General features: G+C 39.6%; 1 protein-coding gene across 2 annotated transcripts in view; it reads right to left on the reverse strand.

The window, feature by feature from the left end:
- Positions 1-16,490, reverse strand: part of cmip (c-Maf inducing protein) — an 85,294-nt gene that overhangs the window by 26,090 nt on the left and 42,714 nt on the right. For both annotated transcript variants that reach the window (XM_061822655.1, XM_061822656.1), the window contains exons 4-11: positions 9,702-9,863; positions 9,015-9,056; positions 8,643-8,705; positions 8,405-8,485; positions 8,182-8,285; positions 7,749-7,853; positions 2,824-3,264; positions 151-216 (exon numbers count right to left, since the gene is read on the reverse strand). In XM_061822655.1, the coding sequence (XP_061678639.1) occupies positions 151-216; positions 2,824-3,264; positions 7,749-7,853; positions 8,182-8,285; positions 8,405-8,485; positions 8,643-8,705; positions 9,015-9,056; positions 9,702-9,863 (1,064 nt within the window). The remainder of the gene's footprint in view (positions 1-150; positions 217-2,823; positions 3,265-7,748; positions 7,854-8,181; positions 8,286-8,404; positions 8,486-8,642; positions 8,706-9,014; positions 9,057-9,701; positions 9,864-16,490) is intronic.

The raw sequence follows: 16,490 nt of genomic DNA on the forward strand, positions 1-16,490 counted from the left end.
GCAATTAACAAACAAATCCAAATCAACACGAGAATGGTCAACGATCAGTTAATAAAATAACAATTAAAACACAACAATAACTATAAAAAAAATAAATTCCATATGGTAACAATGTGCTGACGTTTCAGTTTTCGGTATGTGAAGACTCACTCTTTCGGAAAAGGGATGGGCTGCAATAGGCTGGCCAATGCAGGTCTCCAGTCGTCATAATCCGACCTGACACACACAGAAACAGTCATTAGAGAAACAGAAATAAAATGAGTTCTAAGGGTTGCATGCCAAATAAGTAAGACTCCAGGACAACAGGTGAACATGAGCCACTGAAATGACGCAGACACGCAGTGCTGACTTAGCAGGTGTATCACATCACTGGGCGTGAAGTAACACCAGGTTCTTTTTTTGTTAAGAAATGTGGCAGCCTAGTTTAGGACTAGTCTCTTCGAAGTGGTTACCAGACCTTCACCTTGAAAGTAAGCCTCAAATGTAACTAGAGCTCCACTTACGCATACCAAATCCTAACCCTGTGTGATCACATTCCTTCCAACCCATTTGAACTCAATTACTTCAGGCTGATATAATGTCTCCTTAACTGAGTAGAACCGACTCTAAATTGACAGTTTTTCATATATCTACACTGTTAACCTAATTAACAGCTCTGCCCCCCAAAAGGTAGCTTCACAAAACAATGCTAAATTTTGATTAACAACCTCAGGACATATTCAGTAAAAAATATAATTTCACTGTCTAATGAAAGGATCTCCAAATCTAGTGAGTTTCTATAGAATAGATTTAGATTTAAAAAAAAAAAACTTTGGCAATAGTACTTGTTTTTATAGGACAGTTGGATGTGGAGTAAATCAAAGCTGTTTTGAATCTGTTGCAATTTTGCATCATGTAAGTCAGAATATCAACAGTTTGTTTCAGGGAAGTTAGATACCAATGTAAACTACATTCACAATGATAATTATACAGTGGACCCCAGCAAAAATCATAGAATAATTGATGACCATGATAATCCCCATAAAAATAAAATATTTTATCCCGACCTCCCCCAAAAGATGAGTATTTAAATAAGTGGGAAAATACAGTCAATGAAAGTTTTTTGTGAAAAAAAAAATGGGGTAAGTCCCCACAATCCCCCTAAAAAGATTAAAAATAATTCCGTGATGAGGTGAATCCAATGGTGCCAGATGAATATTGTATTGTTGAATTAACATGTGACGGTGTTATTCAAAACTGAGCATTATTATCTGTGCAAATGCAGAAAGTTTGAAACAGGTATTGTATCAGTCATTTATTCCTATCCGAGGTGCTTATCCTCACGAGGGTCACGGGAGTGATGGAGCCTATCCCAGCCGTCAACGAGCAGGAGGCAGGGTACACCCTGAACTGGTTGCCAGCCAATCGCAGGGCACATAGAGACAAACAGCCGCACTCACAATCACACCGAGGGGTAATTTATAGTGTCCAATTAATGTTGCATGTTTTGGGGATGTGGGAGGAAACCAGAGTGCCCGGAGAAAACCCACGCAGGCACGGTGAGAATATGCAAACTCTACAGAGGCAGGGGCGGGATTTGAACCCCAGAACTCTGAACTATGAGGCCTATGCTCTAAGCAGTTGCACAACCGTGGTGCCACTTTTATCTTACCTAACACATTATAATGTATGTTCCTCACTGTTTCCAGATCTTTACAAGTACAAAAAGGCTTATTGTGTTAGGTGTTTATCTAATCTGTGAAATCACACGGAAGAGGAAAAAGGTAATTTTTCTCTTTTGCACTTTACCTATACAAATTTAAGTACATTGATTGAGACACCAGTCAAAAAAATTAGGCATACAAAGTGAAACATGATAAACTTGAACTACTCTAAGATATTATTCAGCTATTTGTTAAGAGACCAGGTGTTTTATAAGGTCTCAGAATTATAAAAACTCTTTCAACCTTGGAGAACCCAAGACATCCAAATCCTCTTTTAAAATTTTATGTACCAACTAAATTAATCAATAAGCATCAAAGGAAGACAAAAACATCAAATTTGGAAAAAATTTACCAATTTACTTCCGGTTTTGGAAGAGAGCTCCTTCGGAAACATGGATAGGGGAATCCCTACCAGCAGTCACTGTCATGTGAGACGTTGGGCTTTAAGAGGACAAAGAGTAACTGTGGTGCGTTGTGTTTATACAGTGGGCCCTAAAATACACTGGGTCATATGTGACCCCATGGGTTCTCTAGGATTAAGGGTTGAACTTTGTGATAAATAATTGCTGTTAGTCCACAGGTGTCAAATGTACGGCCCTCAGGCAACAAACATGCAGATTTGCTGTGGCGGCGACGCATGATAGGAATACGCTGAAAGTCACTACTTTAATGAGATGTGGGCTACAAGCTAATTTGATGCATGCTATGAGTCGGACAACTCTTACTAATTCTTTATGCAGACTAATGCTAACTTCTAATAAATTCTAAGTTTTTAGCTTTATATGGTAAGCTACTGGGTGACTATTAAATTAACAGCAAATTTAAGGTTCTATTTTACACTTACTGTGCTTAGGTATGTCATGAATAGACATGACTTATACATTAACTCTGCCTTAATTAAAAACTTTTTTTTTTTTAGTTTCACCCGTCAATCTACCTGGCAAGGCAGGGGGATAGCTTTCATTTAGAAAACGATATACTGCTCTGGCCTACTTGAGATGATGAAATTGGGAAGAATGTGGCCCGCAAAGTGACTCCCCCGAGTTGGATCAGGCGTGTGTTTTTCAACTTTCATTTTCACCAAGATCAATGCAAGATTTGACAATGCATGTTAACTCACAGCATCTTTAGGATGAGAGCAAAACAGCCAAGCACACGGTCCGCCTGGGCAGGCAGCTGGATGGATAGAGTGTTCACAGCTGGGCTGACCAGTAGACAGTCGATGAGGTTGGGTTCACTGTCGTGTTCTGACTTCCGCTTTGTGTTGGCAGAGTTATTGTTGCGCTCTAACTCCACCAGGATCTCGCTGGAGTTGACAACAGATGGAGGGGAGAGGGGCAGACTGGATGTTGGGGAGCAGATGGGGATTGATGGTGGAGAGTTTGGGGGAGTAGGAGGAGGTGGCTGAAGAGTACTGGGATTGCAGGAGAGGGGAAGCAGGGTGGTAGAAGGTGGCGTTGGGGGCTCTGGGCGCAGCAGGCGGAGAGGCATTGGAGGCTTGCGGTCATTCTGTTGCTGGCAGCCATTTCTGATCTCTTTAAGGCTAGGAGAGTTGTCTCGACTGAAGCAAAGGATGGTGGTGAAAAAAAAAAGAAATGCTTAACCTCCAACTTAGTAGCGATATGTAGTATTAATGAAAATGAACGTGTGCACATATACATAATAACAATGTATTTTAAGACGTGAGATTTGGTACCATATGTTCCTTGGAGTGTTGGGGGTTTAGGAAAAAAATAACCCCAAGAAAGGTGTGTACTCTCCATGGAGAATGATGTTGACAACAATGACGCTTATGTGTGTGGTTACATCATAAGTGTATTTTGTCAACACAAAGCCTCATGGAACATACTTGAGACACCACTTAGGGCCTGGTTTACTAAAGGGTTGCACATGCAAAAACGGATGCACACTTCAAACAAACAAGAAGAAGATGATGGAGAAACTAGATTTGGCTGCATTGCAATGCAGTCCATTTTGCACATTGTGGCAGAAAGTGCACATTAAAATAACAAAATTTAGCACAGGTAATGGGATTTATCAAACATGAGATTAAATGTGGCGGTCCATTTTTTTTTAATGTACTGTATTTTCATGATCATAGAGGTTTTAAATTCTCTTCTAAATAGACGTAGTGTGAGATTGAACATGGAGGCTTGCAATGTGGTGCACCTTATGTGCACACTGAGTTCCAACATTTGCAAATGTTGTCTGACAGGTCAAAAAAAGTACATACACTTAAACACATTGGTTACACTGTTAGCATGCATGCTAGCACTTGGTTTAGCATGTATGCAAGATACTATATGATGGTGCTCATGAGGCATTGAGGTACAACAGCATTTCACATCTGTAAGCAGAAGAAGCTGAGATTGCCCCTCACACTGCCTGTGTAGGGTGGTCACTACTGAAGATTTGTACACACTCACGGTGTAACATCAAAACCAAAATGACCACACCACAGCAAAGAGAATAGCATAACTAGCAAATAATAAATAATTGACACAAAACATGCACTTTAAACACTATTTGCACTCCCGCAAATAATGAAAATCCGCGAATAATGGGGACTACAAGTGGTTCTCAAACAATGGATGGCCATAGAAATGTTGGGGAGGGATAGAACAAAAAGAGCCAAAAAACACAACTTTGGCATGCACTTTTTATACTGTCAATTCAAGGATTGCTTGAAGTTTTGAAGTATTTTATATCGATACGGACCTCCTTTGTGCAGCATAGCTTGTTGGGAACACTGTTCTGGAGTTAAAAAGAACACTGGAATAATCCTAGGAAGGAGCAAGAGTCCTACTTCTTTTGATTTGTACTGTCTTCACTGTTCATGTCACTCATTCAGAGTTCATCCACCTTTTGTAGGCATGTCGTTGTGTAGAGTGGGTGGATGGTGACCTCAAACAATTGGTAAGTACTTCATGGATTCTGTCTATTCCACGGATTTTCTAGAATGTAATCGTGCGATGAACACGGGATTACTGGAGAATTTTTGATCTTCTGAATGATATCAGGGCCTGATTTTTGAGCAAGGAGTGATGCTTTGTCAATCTGCTTTCAACTTTGCTTTTTTGTGCATCTCGGTAATTTCAGCGCACTGTGACAATTGGTGCTCACCCCTCTCAAAGTAGATTTACATGTCAACTGCCCCAAATTTTATAAGCAATATTAAGCAGAATACACAACTACATTCAATAACCGTGCAGTAGAGACAATTTAAATAGAACAAAGTGTGCCTTTTATGAGGTTGGTGGCCTCCCGTAAATGATCAGATCCGATCAATTTATTTTCTATAATTTGGTTATGTTTGTTGCGCCCACACTAACACTTACAATTTTGTCCTGTCAAACTTCATTCTGCACTTGCGGTTCTCACCCAAAATTTGATTGGTGAAATCAGAACTTCCTAAATCGCAAAATATTCTTTTAAATACGGAATATAACATGTCTGGTTTTATCATATGCAAAATCAGCACCATGTAGACGACAAGCCGGGCTGGGGTCTACCATGCATACAATTCTGTCATAAAGTGGCGTTACGGATAAAAAAAATAAATGGCTCAATCATCTCTGGAGGACTCACTCAAAAGGAGGAAAAAAACAATGCTCTGTGGATGTATTTTCTATGAACAACAGCGCAGCTCTGTTAGAATGAGTTAACACACAATTTAGCAACCACTATTAAGTGACCCTGGAAAAGTTAAAGGTCCTATATTTTGGTGATTTACACCTCCATAAAGTGAGTTTCTAATGCCTAGATCAGGCTAAAGGATTTTAGCCCTGATACTGGTTCTATTAGCTATTGCAGGTGATTTCCCGGAATGGGCCCGACATAGTTTGTCGGGAATGACTAAACTTCATGTAGTGTGACAAAAATCCATGACAAACAATTTTGCCCTATGATAGCCCTGAGATGCCAAGTGAAAAGTCTAGCATGTTTTTTTTGTATATCTTCCATGTAGCGTGACATATCAAAGATTTTCCAACAGAGCACCTTAACATTGACCAATTGTGCAAATTGTGACCATCACATTGCCAACTGTGCTTGTTGTTGTTAACGTACTTGGTCACCATTGTCAACATTTATTCACTCACACAAACCAATGTTTACAGAAGCTATACAGCCTAATTCGACAGAACGCTGGCATCTTGACGTACAAATATTAGTGCAAGCACTAGTTTCCTAGGCAACACAATGCTTGGTTGTCTCCTTGCAAGCTGTATCGTATTGAAATATCTCAAGACTTCAAGCAATCCTTGAATTGACAGCAAATATGCACTCCAAAGCATTCCCTCTTTTTGTCCACCCCCCCCGCCCACCCCAACATCCCCACAGCCATACAGTATATGACAACAACTTGTTGGCACCATGCAAACAGTGTATCCATTTCCAGTGAAATGTGACACATTTTCTGGTCATACCTCTCTGACAGTGCTTGATTTGACAAGATAAATCCAAGTGGTAGTTATAGTGCAGTATTTGAATCAATGTTCCCTCTAATATTTTACGTGTCTAAGCAAACACACTAAGGCCGTGAGCACTTCTTTCGACCACTGTGAGCAACATCAGATGTACACACTGTGGTCAATCAGTGTCATCCATTGAAGTTACATGGCTCATTAAAAGGTTCAGATTACATTCCCATCAGAACATTTTTAAGAACAATTTTGTATTTTTGCAAACTTAACCTGAAAATGTCAACAAACAAAAAAATATATTGCTAACCAACCCAAGCCAACTATGAACTATAAATTTGAAATGTCGCTTCCAAGTTTGTTTAATTTTTTTTTTTAAACCACAATGATATGCCCGACTTTTTTTCTTGGTGTAAAACTAAATTATTGCTTGCAGAATATCTTTAGCAATGCATGTTGAATGCTGAATGATGCTCCCAAACAGTTTTAGGGTTAATGTTATGTTGCCTCCTATATTTAAAATACAGAATTAACTTTTTGGGGACTATATCGTCTGTGCTTTCATATCTGATCAGGCTGTGCCAAGGTGGAATTTTAACATTACACATGAATTGTAATTACCCCTTTATGAGCGGAGGGGGCGGAGTCAGGTAAACTAGAAAGTAGAGTGTGTGGCCTGGTGTGGCCTGTCAGAAGCTCTATGTGAGAGGCACTGTGCTGTGGTGATTATTTAAAAAAAAAAAAGACATCAGGCTGTTGTTCACTGCGTGGATCTCTTCATCTGCGCTGAGAGTGCGCGACAACTGCGCAAATGCCCAGTTGCGCAGCTTACAGGGAACATTAATTGGAATACATGTCGTATACTGTTTTCACTGTACGACAGATACAGCAAGATTGAAGGCAGTGGTATGGCATAGTGCAATCTTGAAAGACCAAATTTGTCTTGTAGCTAGCTCCATTGATAACATACACTGAGTATAAAGGTGTCGATTTCATTAAAAAAAAAAAAAAAAAAAAAAACACTTTAGGGTTTTGTCACACGAGTGTCCAGAAAAGGCCCTTCTGAGAGCTACTTCAGTTCGACCCAATATTGCATCTGTACTTTATCTGTATTTGGCTAAATCCAACTGTTTTCCTTTGATTGGTTGTCTTCGTATAGAAGACCCACTTGTCAGAGTAAATGTTTGTTATTTTAAAAATGCTGGCTTGGTCGCGCAAAGGTAGCTGGAGATCTTCACAAGTGATGTAGATAAACTCAATAAAATTTGAAATACCTAATTTTGCGCATGTGCGCAGGAGAACAACTTGAACTCACAAAGAAGAAAAAGCCAGTGCAGGGGAAGGAGGTTATGAGTTATGACTATGAGTACATCTACAATGAGTAAAGATTTTCGTATTTCTGCGATTTGTTGTTTTGTCTTGAAGTGCTATAACAATGCTGCTTGACCAAGTATGAGCTGGAGTCTGTTTTTTTTATCATGCTGATCTTTAGGATCGATGAATCTGAGCAGCTTAAAAACCCAGACCCCAAAAAAAGAGTGAAGGATGCAAGGCAACTCTAACTAACCATGCAGCGCAGAAAAGATGAAAAGTGACAGTGTGTGTGTGTGCAAATGTGACGAACCTGTTAATGAACTCCTCATAACAGGAGTAAATGGCAGCAAGACATACTGCAACCAGGTTAGGCAGCACACGTGGATGAGGGCACTGCCCTGTTGGCCCGTGCATGCTGCAACACAGTGTGGGTTAAGCACTATGGTCATTAGCTACTCAAAGTTTAGAATTATAATCATATATTTGAATCCTAATTGTGACTGGATGACTGCCAAGTTAGTGAAGTTTCAGGTCTCTAATTGTCCCAACATAAAACTTACTTAGGTCTTTTCAAATTCATCAGATCAACTCTACAATAATTGTTGAAGCCTCATATTAAGCTGCGTTCATTCATTTTCACATTCATATAAACATTCTATTATATCCATTGTGTCAACTTGACTTTTCTCTCATGAAGTGATCCCATCTTTGAATAATTTACTGAATCCACTCAAAGTCCGCACCTGTGAACAAACTTCTTGACAACTTCCATTCCTGCATTGAGTTCATTGAGGGCCAGAATGTACTCCTGAGTGAAGAGGCGCAGTCGAGGGCACTTTCCAAAATCCTGTAAAACGCACAAAACCTGACTAACCAGACAGTGTAAAGCTCATGAGGACCTGGACAGTGAGGGAACAGAAATTCCTCACAGTCTTTCCTGCAGCTTCTGAAAAGATCGTGTCTCACCATATTGTGTTTAAGGATTCTCTGGACCACAGGAGTGAACACTTCTATAACAACCATGGAGCGTGGCCGTTCTCTGCAGTGCTGGAAAAAGTCAAGTCAATTTATTATTTATAAAGCATTCACAAAAGAGGTTATCCCAAGAGGAGTTGCCATCAATGACACATTGGATTGCACGTTAACGTATCTAATCTGTATGTTCAGTGCAGTTATGCCTTAATGAAGACACCGATCACCTCACCTTACAGAAGAACTCGCAAAGATCTGGCGGTGGGTGGTTGTTTTCCAGAAGAGGTGCAATGGCCTGTAAAGACAGATGAATACACACATACACAGGCGTAGATAAAAACTGTATTCCAAATAGAATTGATGTGCCAAATCAGAATGTCAAAACTATACATTGATTAATTATAAAACCATCACAAACAAACCTCTCTATTTGTGCTACTGTAGATACCACTTCATCTACAGTAGCAACTGAAAATGTGTGATTATTCATTGCTTAGTTTCAATCTCATCACTTTATTTGTATTAATACTGAAGCTAAATCTGACAAGTAACGAATATCGACACAAAGAAAAATAAAATGTGAATTTGTGACCTCGACTCTTACCACAATGATGTTCTCGTGATCCTGTGTGCTGAGATTAGAATTCTGAGGAACAAAGAAAAAAAGAAAAAAGAAAATTGTGAATGCTTCAAGCTCAAATACACCACCTTCAATAAATAGAAATAATGATAAATACAAGCAGAAAAACACAAATAAGATGAAAACAATGCCGGAAATTCCAATTAATAAGACCCCTTAGAGACCAAAGAAAAAGCATGGTAAATTCCTAAATAGTTTTCATATAGTTTAAGTTATTTGTGGAAATGATGACTTCTTTTTAATGAGTAAGTAATGTGCAGTATACTATTGAACATCTCTGACCGGCTTGGGTTTATTAAGAATTTAATTAAGTCCATTACTTTAGTAAATGCATTCAATGGACTTCCCAAAAGGGTTAATTTGTGGCCCCACTGTATAGTTAATTTGATAAATGTGCAACTTTCACGTTAGGTATGATGGGTAAAATGGACAAAAAGAAAAAGTCATTAGTGTGCAGTAGAATCTGATGAACTTTGAAACCCCTGCAGGTCAGATTATTCAAATTTTATGTAAAACAATTTTAACCTGGAACAGACTGTGTTCTATCTCAGACTTTCCACTCAAAAAGTATTTGAACTAAAAAGAAAAGAATAAAAGATGCAAGAGGAACCCCTTGGTAATTTACACATGATTTTGTATGTGTGTTTCTACCTCAGCCAGCAAAATAGAGATGATATGTAAAGGGGCCTGATGGATGGACTCGTCCTGCAGTGGCGAGGTGAGAGCCATGTCTACGAGCGCTCTGATCTCCTTCAGCACAACATCCCAGCGGCTTGGATTGTTCAACACCTTACGGTATTTGTAGATCTTTTTCTACGTAGAAAATAAGTCATAAAAATAAGAATTTATATTTGCACAGAAATGACCACAACTTGAGATAGGGTTCAAGTTGGAGCTGCATGAAATGAAGAAGACTAAAGACTGGAAGACTAAAAATCCTTATATTTAGTTTGTTAATACACACACATATAGAAGCTTTATAAGTGAAATTATATGACATTAATTTTATTGGAAGGACAACAAATGAATTGCCTTTCCATGGACATCAATGTGTTGTGTTCCCCCCCCCCCAAAAAAAAAAAAAAAAAACCTCAAAGATAAATATGCATGGTAAAATACAGGCCGTAATTTCTCGCCTGTAATTCATACCAATGTATAATATGCACACTCAAAGTGGACCTTACAAATGTGGAAAACCCTTCTACAGTCAAGAAAATAAGTATTTGCACACCCTGCTATATCGCAAGTTCTCCCACTTAGAAATCATGGAGGGGTCTGAAATTTTCATCGTAGGAGCATATCCACTGATAGAGATAATCGAAAAACAAAAATCCAGAAATCACAATGTATGATTTTTTAACGATGTATTTGTGTGATCCAGCTACAAATAAGTATTTGAACACCTGAAAAAAAACAATGTTAATATTTGGTACAGTAGCGTTTGTTTGCAGAAGAACTTTAAGAACAAGGGCGATGTTCAGAGCTATGGAAACTATGATGGATAGATGGAGGTGTGAAGCTGCAGGGAGAAGAGATAGCGAGGGTGGAAGACTTAAAATATTTGGAGCCAATAATACAGAGCAATGGAGAGTGTGGTAAAGAAGTGAAGAAATGGGTCCAAGCGGGATGGAACAGTTGGCTGAGGGTGTTCTATGCGACAGAAGAGTCTCCGTGAGGATGAAGGGCAAAGTTTATAAAACAGTGGTGAGGCCGGCCATGATGTACGGATTAGAGATGGTGGCACTGAAGAAACAACATGAAGCAGAACTGGAGGTAGCAGAAATGAAGATGCTGAGGTTCTCGCTTGATGTGAATAGGTTGGATAGGATTAGAAATGAGCTCATTAGAGGGACAGCCAAAGTTGGTTGTTTTGGAGACAAGGTTCGAAAGAGCAGACTTCGATGGTTTGGACATGTTCTCAGGCGAGAGAGTGACTATATTGGTAGAAGGGTGCTGAGGATGCAGCTGCCAGGCAAAAGACAGAGAGGAAGACCAAAGAAAAGGTGGATGGATGTTGTGAGGGAGGACAGAGGAGAGTGGGTGTTAGAGAAGAAGATGCACGAGATAGGCTTGGATGGAAAAAGATGACAGGCTACGGCGACCCCAAACGGGACAAGCCGAAAGGAAATGAAGAGGAAGCCTTTGTTTGCAATTACAGAGGTCAAACGTTTCCTGTAGTTGTTCACTAGGTTTGCACACACTGCAGGAGGGATTTTGGCCCACTCCTCCACGCAGATCTTCTCTAGATCAGACAGGTTTCTGGGCTGTCGCTGAGAAACATGGACTTTTAGCTCTCTCCAAAGATTTTCTATTGAGTTTAGGTTTGAAGATTGGCTAGGCCATGCCAGAACCTCGAGATGCTTCTTACGGAGCCAGTCCTTGGTTTTCCTAGCTGTGTGCTTCGGGTCATTGTCATGTTGAAAGACCCAGCCACGACCCATCTTCAATACTCTGAAAAATCTCACAATACGTGGCCCCGGTCATCCTTTCTTTAATACAGTGCAGTCGTCCTGTCGCATGTACAGAAAAACACCTCCAAAGCAAGATGCTACCACCCCCATGCTTCACAGTAGGGATGGTGTTCTTGGAATGGAACTCATCATTCATCTTCCTCCAAACACGGTTAGTGGAATTATGACCAAAAAGTTTCATTTTGGTCTCATCTGACCCAAAAAACTTACTCCCATGACTCCTATGTATCATCCAAATGGTCATTGGCAAACTCAAGACAGGCCTTGACATGTGCTGGTTTAAGCAGGGGAACCCTCCGTGCCATGCATGATTTCATACCATGACATCTTCGTCTATTATCAACAATCACTTTGGAAAAGCTCTTTTCAGGTCATTGAGCAAGTCCTGTTGTGTAGTCCTGGGCTGATTCTTCACCTTTCTAAGGATCATTGAGACCCCACGAGGTTAGATATTGCATGGGGCTCCACTCTGATTGAGATTGACCGTCATGTGTAGCTTCTTCCATTTTCTAATAATTGCTTCAACAGTGGACCTTTTTTCATCAAGCTGCTTGGCAATTTCTCCGTAGCCCTTACCAGTCATGTGGAGTTGTACAATTCTGTCTCTGGTGTCTTTGGACATCTCTTTGGTCTTGGCCATGTTACAAGTTTGAGTCTTACTGATTGTATGGGGTGGACAGTTGTCTTTATGCAGCTAACAACCTCACACAGGTGCATCTGATCAAGGATAATACATAGAGTGGAGATGGACTTTTAAAGGCAGACTAACAGGTCTTCGAGGGTCAGAATTCTAGCGGATAGACAGGTGTTCAAATACTTATTTGCAGCTGTATCACACAAATAAATAGTTAAAAAAACATACATTGTGTTTTCTGGATTTTTCTTCTCTCTCTCAAAGTGGACATGAACATACGATGAAAATTTCAGACCCCTCCATGATTTTGAAGTGGGAGAACTTGCAATATAGCAGGGTGTTCAAACACTTATTTTCTTCACTGTACCTATGTATAATACACTTTTTCAATGCATGATACTTCTGCTACCCATAGGAAAAGAACATGTATTATCTGTATTTTTTTTCCCAAAGAATTATATTTACTTATTTATGATCATTAAACAATATATAACTAAAAATAAATGAATGATGGTTGTTGTTCAGTCATATTTTTCATAACCACTAGGTGGCAGTGGGCTTTTGGAATAAACGTGTACAGCTTTTTCATAACCTCTAGATCGGCAAACTTTAACACTCGAAGAGCCATTTTAACACGGTTTCAATGGAAAAGACAACACTGGGAGCCACAAACACTTCTATATATCTAAAATGAAGACGTTAGCTTATATATTTTTTGTGTCCATTCATCCTCTAAAGAATTTATGTATATATCTATATCTATCTTTAAACTTGCACAATAGTGTTGCTTATGAAATCCATGCAGTTATCCATGTTTCAGACAATTTAATTAATTAAACACAAGCCTATTTTTAACTCTTACAAAATAAAATTGTAGAGTTCAAGGTCTCGTTCAAATGAATTAAATAGATGAACTTAAATTATCAATTTACAGGGTTCATACACTTCCAGAGAATCAAAATTCCATGAATTTTCCATGAATTTCCCGATACTCAATTCAAAATTCCACGACTAATATTGGATTGACTCACTGTGGTAGACAGCAATATTTCAGTGAAAGGATCGTGTGTTTCCACTTAAATTATAAGTGCCAAAGCTTACCAATGTCGGAATGACTGTGAAATTTATGGTTATTAAAAATATAAACTATAATTGTATAAAAGTGTATAAAAGTATTGTTGATAAGAAGCTCATTGTCTTTGCGTGTAATAAGCATGGACATGTGCATGCTTTTACAAAGCCATTCACCTTTGCGGTTGCTTATCCTAGGCAGGAAAGCACGCTTGTAAGTGGATTCTTATCTGCTGTGTTGTAAGGTAAGAGTACTCTTTAGTTACGAAGTTTTTATGCAAGCAAGTCATGGGCTTCAAACCTGCCTACAACCCAGACTAATAGACCAAAATGGTAGAAAAGCCACTGCACATGTAAACGTCACCAATAATTATACAGTATAGTGAAGTCGAGTCTGATAGAGGATGACCATGCTCATGGCAGCAAGATAATGCTCCAGAGCAGGATTTTGATTTGATCGGATTTTCATTGTTGCTTTGTTTTCCTGTTGTTTTTATGCCGTATTTGAAATTGAAATCCATTATGAAATATATATATATATATATATATATATATATATATATATATTAAAATTGAAAAAATATATAAAAATAGGCCATTATTTGAAAACTGTCAAATTTTTCATATTTAAAATTTTCTTTCCATTTGTGAATTAAGTACTTGAAGAATCATGTTCTCTGAGGTTTCTGTTGAGATTGTATGCAGCTTAACAAAGTTCTACTCAAAATCAGATACAAATATTTCGTTGTACTTCAAAGCCTGCAATTTTTTTTCAAAATGATAAAGTCTGTCCCATGGTGGTAACTATTACACATTGTGTATTTATGTGTGAATAGAGTAAATGCGCCTACGTCATAAAATCACAAAATTTTCGTTGACGCCGCCATGCTGCCCATCAAACAAAGCATTGTTGAATGTTAATTCTGTTAAGGCTAAACGAAAATATGTTTGATAGCATCACACCCAGAGTTTTGTCCGATACCGTTAAACATTTAGAAGGTGATAATAAACAAAGGTACGTGGACACTTGGCATTAGAGGATCCATTTTTAATGCCAAAGTCGATGTTTTCTCCAATTGACTGTTAATTCGGTCCCCCATCTTGGACAGCTGAATATACACATGTATCTGGTGAGTAAGTCGTTGAGATTTTCACAGGAGTTTGAAAGCGTATAAAAGTCGCCATACAAATACTTCGTTGCTGGAAGGGTCATAGATGTCATGTCGTGTAGAATTGAACGAAATAAGTCTCATCTTGTGATGGCAAAGGTAAGCTGCAAATTGCAATATTTTTTCGGCTTGTCCCGTGAGGGGTCGCCACAGCCTGTCTGGCTGGGTCTTTCAACATGACAATGACCCGAAGCACACAGCCAGGAAAACCAAGGAGTGGCTTCGTAAGAAGCATCTCAAGGTTCTGGCGTGGCCTAGACAATGTTCAGACCTAAACACAATAGAAAATCTTTGAAGAGAGCTGAAAGTCCGTGTTTCTCAGCGACAGCTCAGAAACGTGTCTGATCTCGAGAAGATCTGAGTGGGCCAAAATCCCTCCTGCAGTGTGTGCAAACCTGGTGAACAACGACAGGAAACCTCCATCTTTCTAATTGTTCCTCCGCCTGTTCCTGCTTTCACTGCAGATCACAATATCATCTGCGAGCATCATGGTCCAAGGAGATTCCAGTCCAACCTCATCTGTTAGCCTATCCATTATTACTGCAAACAGGAAGGGGCTCAGCGCAGAACCCTGATGCAGTCCCACCTCCACCTTAAATTCTTCTGTCACACCTATGGTACATCTCACCGCTGTTCTGCTGTCCTCTTGAATGTCCTGAAGTATTCTAACATATTTCTCCGCCACACCTGATTATAAGCCTCACCCAGTACATTTGTAAAGGAAATACCATTTGATACAGACATAAGCCGGATCTGTGTAAAAGGCGCAAGTGCCCACATCGAGACACGAGATAGTCACAAAGAAAGACAGTACACAGAATTTTTTTTCAAAGTTTCAATATCTTAGCTTAGCTTAACATAGCAACAACATGGTAGCACAAACAGGGCTGGTTAAAAAAGAAAGAAAAACAGCCGCAGCAGCTACACAGTAGCAACACGGTAGCAGAGCACTAACAGGGCTGTTACAAACATACCGGTAAACTTGACTGAGACGCGGTAGCAACAATGTAGCATAGCAACGCGGAAGCACAGCAAAAAGAGGGCTGTAAAAAAACACCAAAAAAATGTTAAAAGTCACTGAGAGCCGTCTTCATCTTCCTCTTGTGCACTGAAACCCTGGAAGTCTTCCTTCTCAGTGTCGGATTGGAATAACGTCAGATATTCTTCACCACACACTGTCTCAGTCTCTCTTTCGTTGTCGCTGTCAGTGTCACTCTCACCCTGAGGCAAATTCACTCCTGAACTTGTGCTTGACCCCCCCTTCATGCAACAGACCGGCTTTTTAAAATGCGTTGGTGATGGTGGATTTTTTTCACACTGCTCCACGCTGTCAGGATCCACTGGCAGACTTGTGCAAAAGTTGCTCTTCTCATGCAGCCAGTTTTGGTAAATGATTTCTCGCCACTGGTCATCCAAGCCTCCCACTCAACTCGCAGGGCCACTTTAAATGCACAATTCACACATGTCAAGTGGCTACAAATACTTTGTTGTGCCCCCAGGAATCACAGTTGGAATTGAACTCGTCCTCTTGATGGCTGCTTTCACAGAATCCGTAATATGGGTCCTCATGCTGTCCAAATTGAGCAATGCTTTTTGCTACGAAAAAATCCTCCCGGTTGCTTTCCATAACATTTGGTCAACCATTCTATCATTAGGCTCTCTACCATCCACCTTTTCGTGTTAACTTTCACGACAATGTCTTTTGGGAAGTTTTCTTTTAACATAGTAATCCGCTTAAAAATGATCAATGGTTGAAGCTTCAGTCCGGATACAGTACAACCCAAAACACTGGTGAAATGCGTCCTCTCATGGCCGGTGGTTTTCAGTGTGACGTATGCTTCACCTTTCATGTTGACGGTCCTGGTGAGGGGCAGGTCAAATGTCAGTGGTATCTCATCCATATTTATGATGTCGTCTGGTCCGATAGAATTCTGTTATCTTTGTTCGGATGAATTGTTGAAAATTTGCGACTTGTTCCTCGTAGTGGGACGGGAGTTGTTGACAGAGTTGTCCGTGTCCTGATGGACAGACCTTTTCACTTCATAAATTGAAGACACCACGACGGTCCTCCTTTGAAATCATGAATTTTCTTTTT

Source organism: Syngnathoides biaculeatus, chromosome 6, assembly GCF_019802595.1.
Source record: "Syngnathoides biaculeatus isolate LvHL_M chromosome 6, ASM1980259v1, whole genome shotgun sequence".
Classification (NCBI taxonomy): Eukaryota; Metazoa; Chordata; class Actinopteri; order Syngnathiformes; family Syngnathidae; genus Syngnathoides; species Syngnathoides biaculeatus.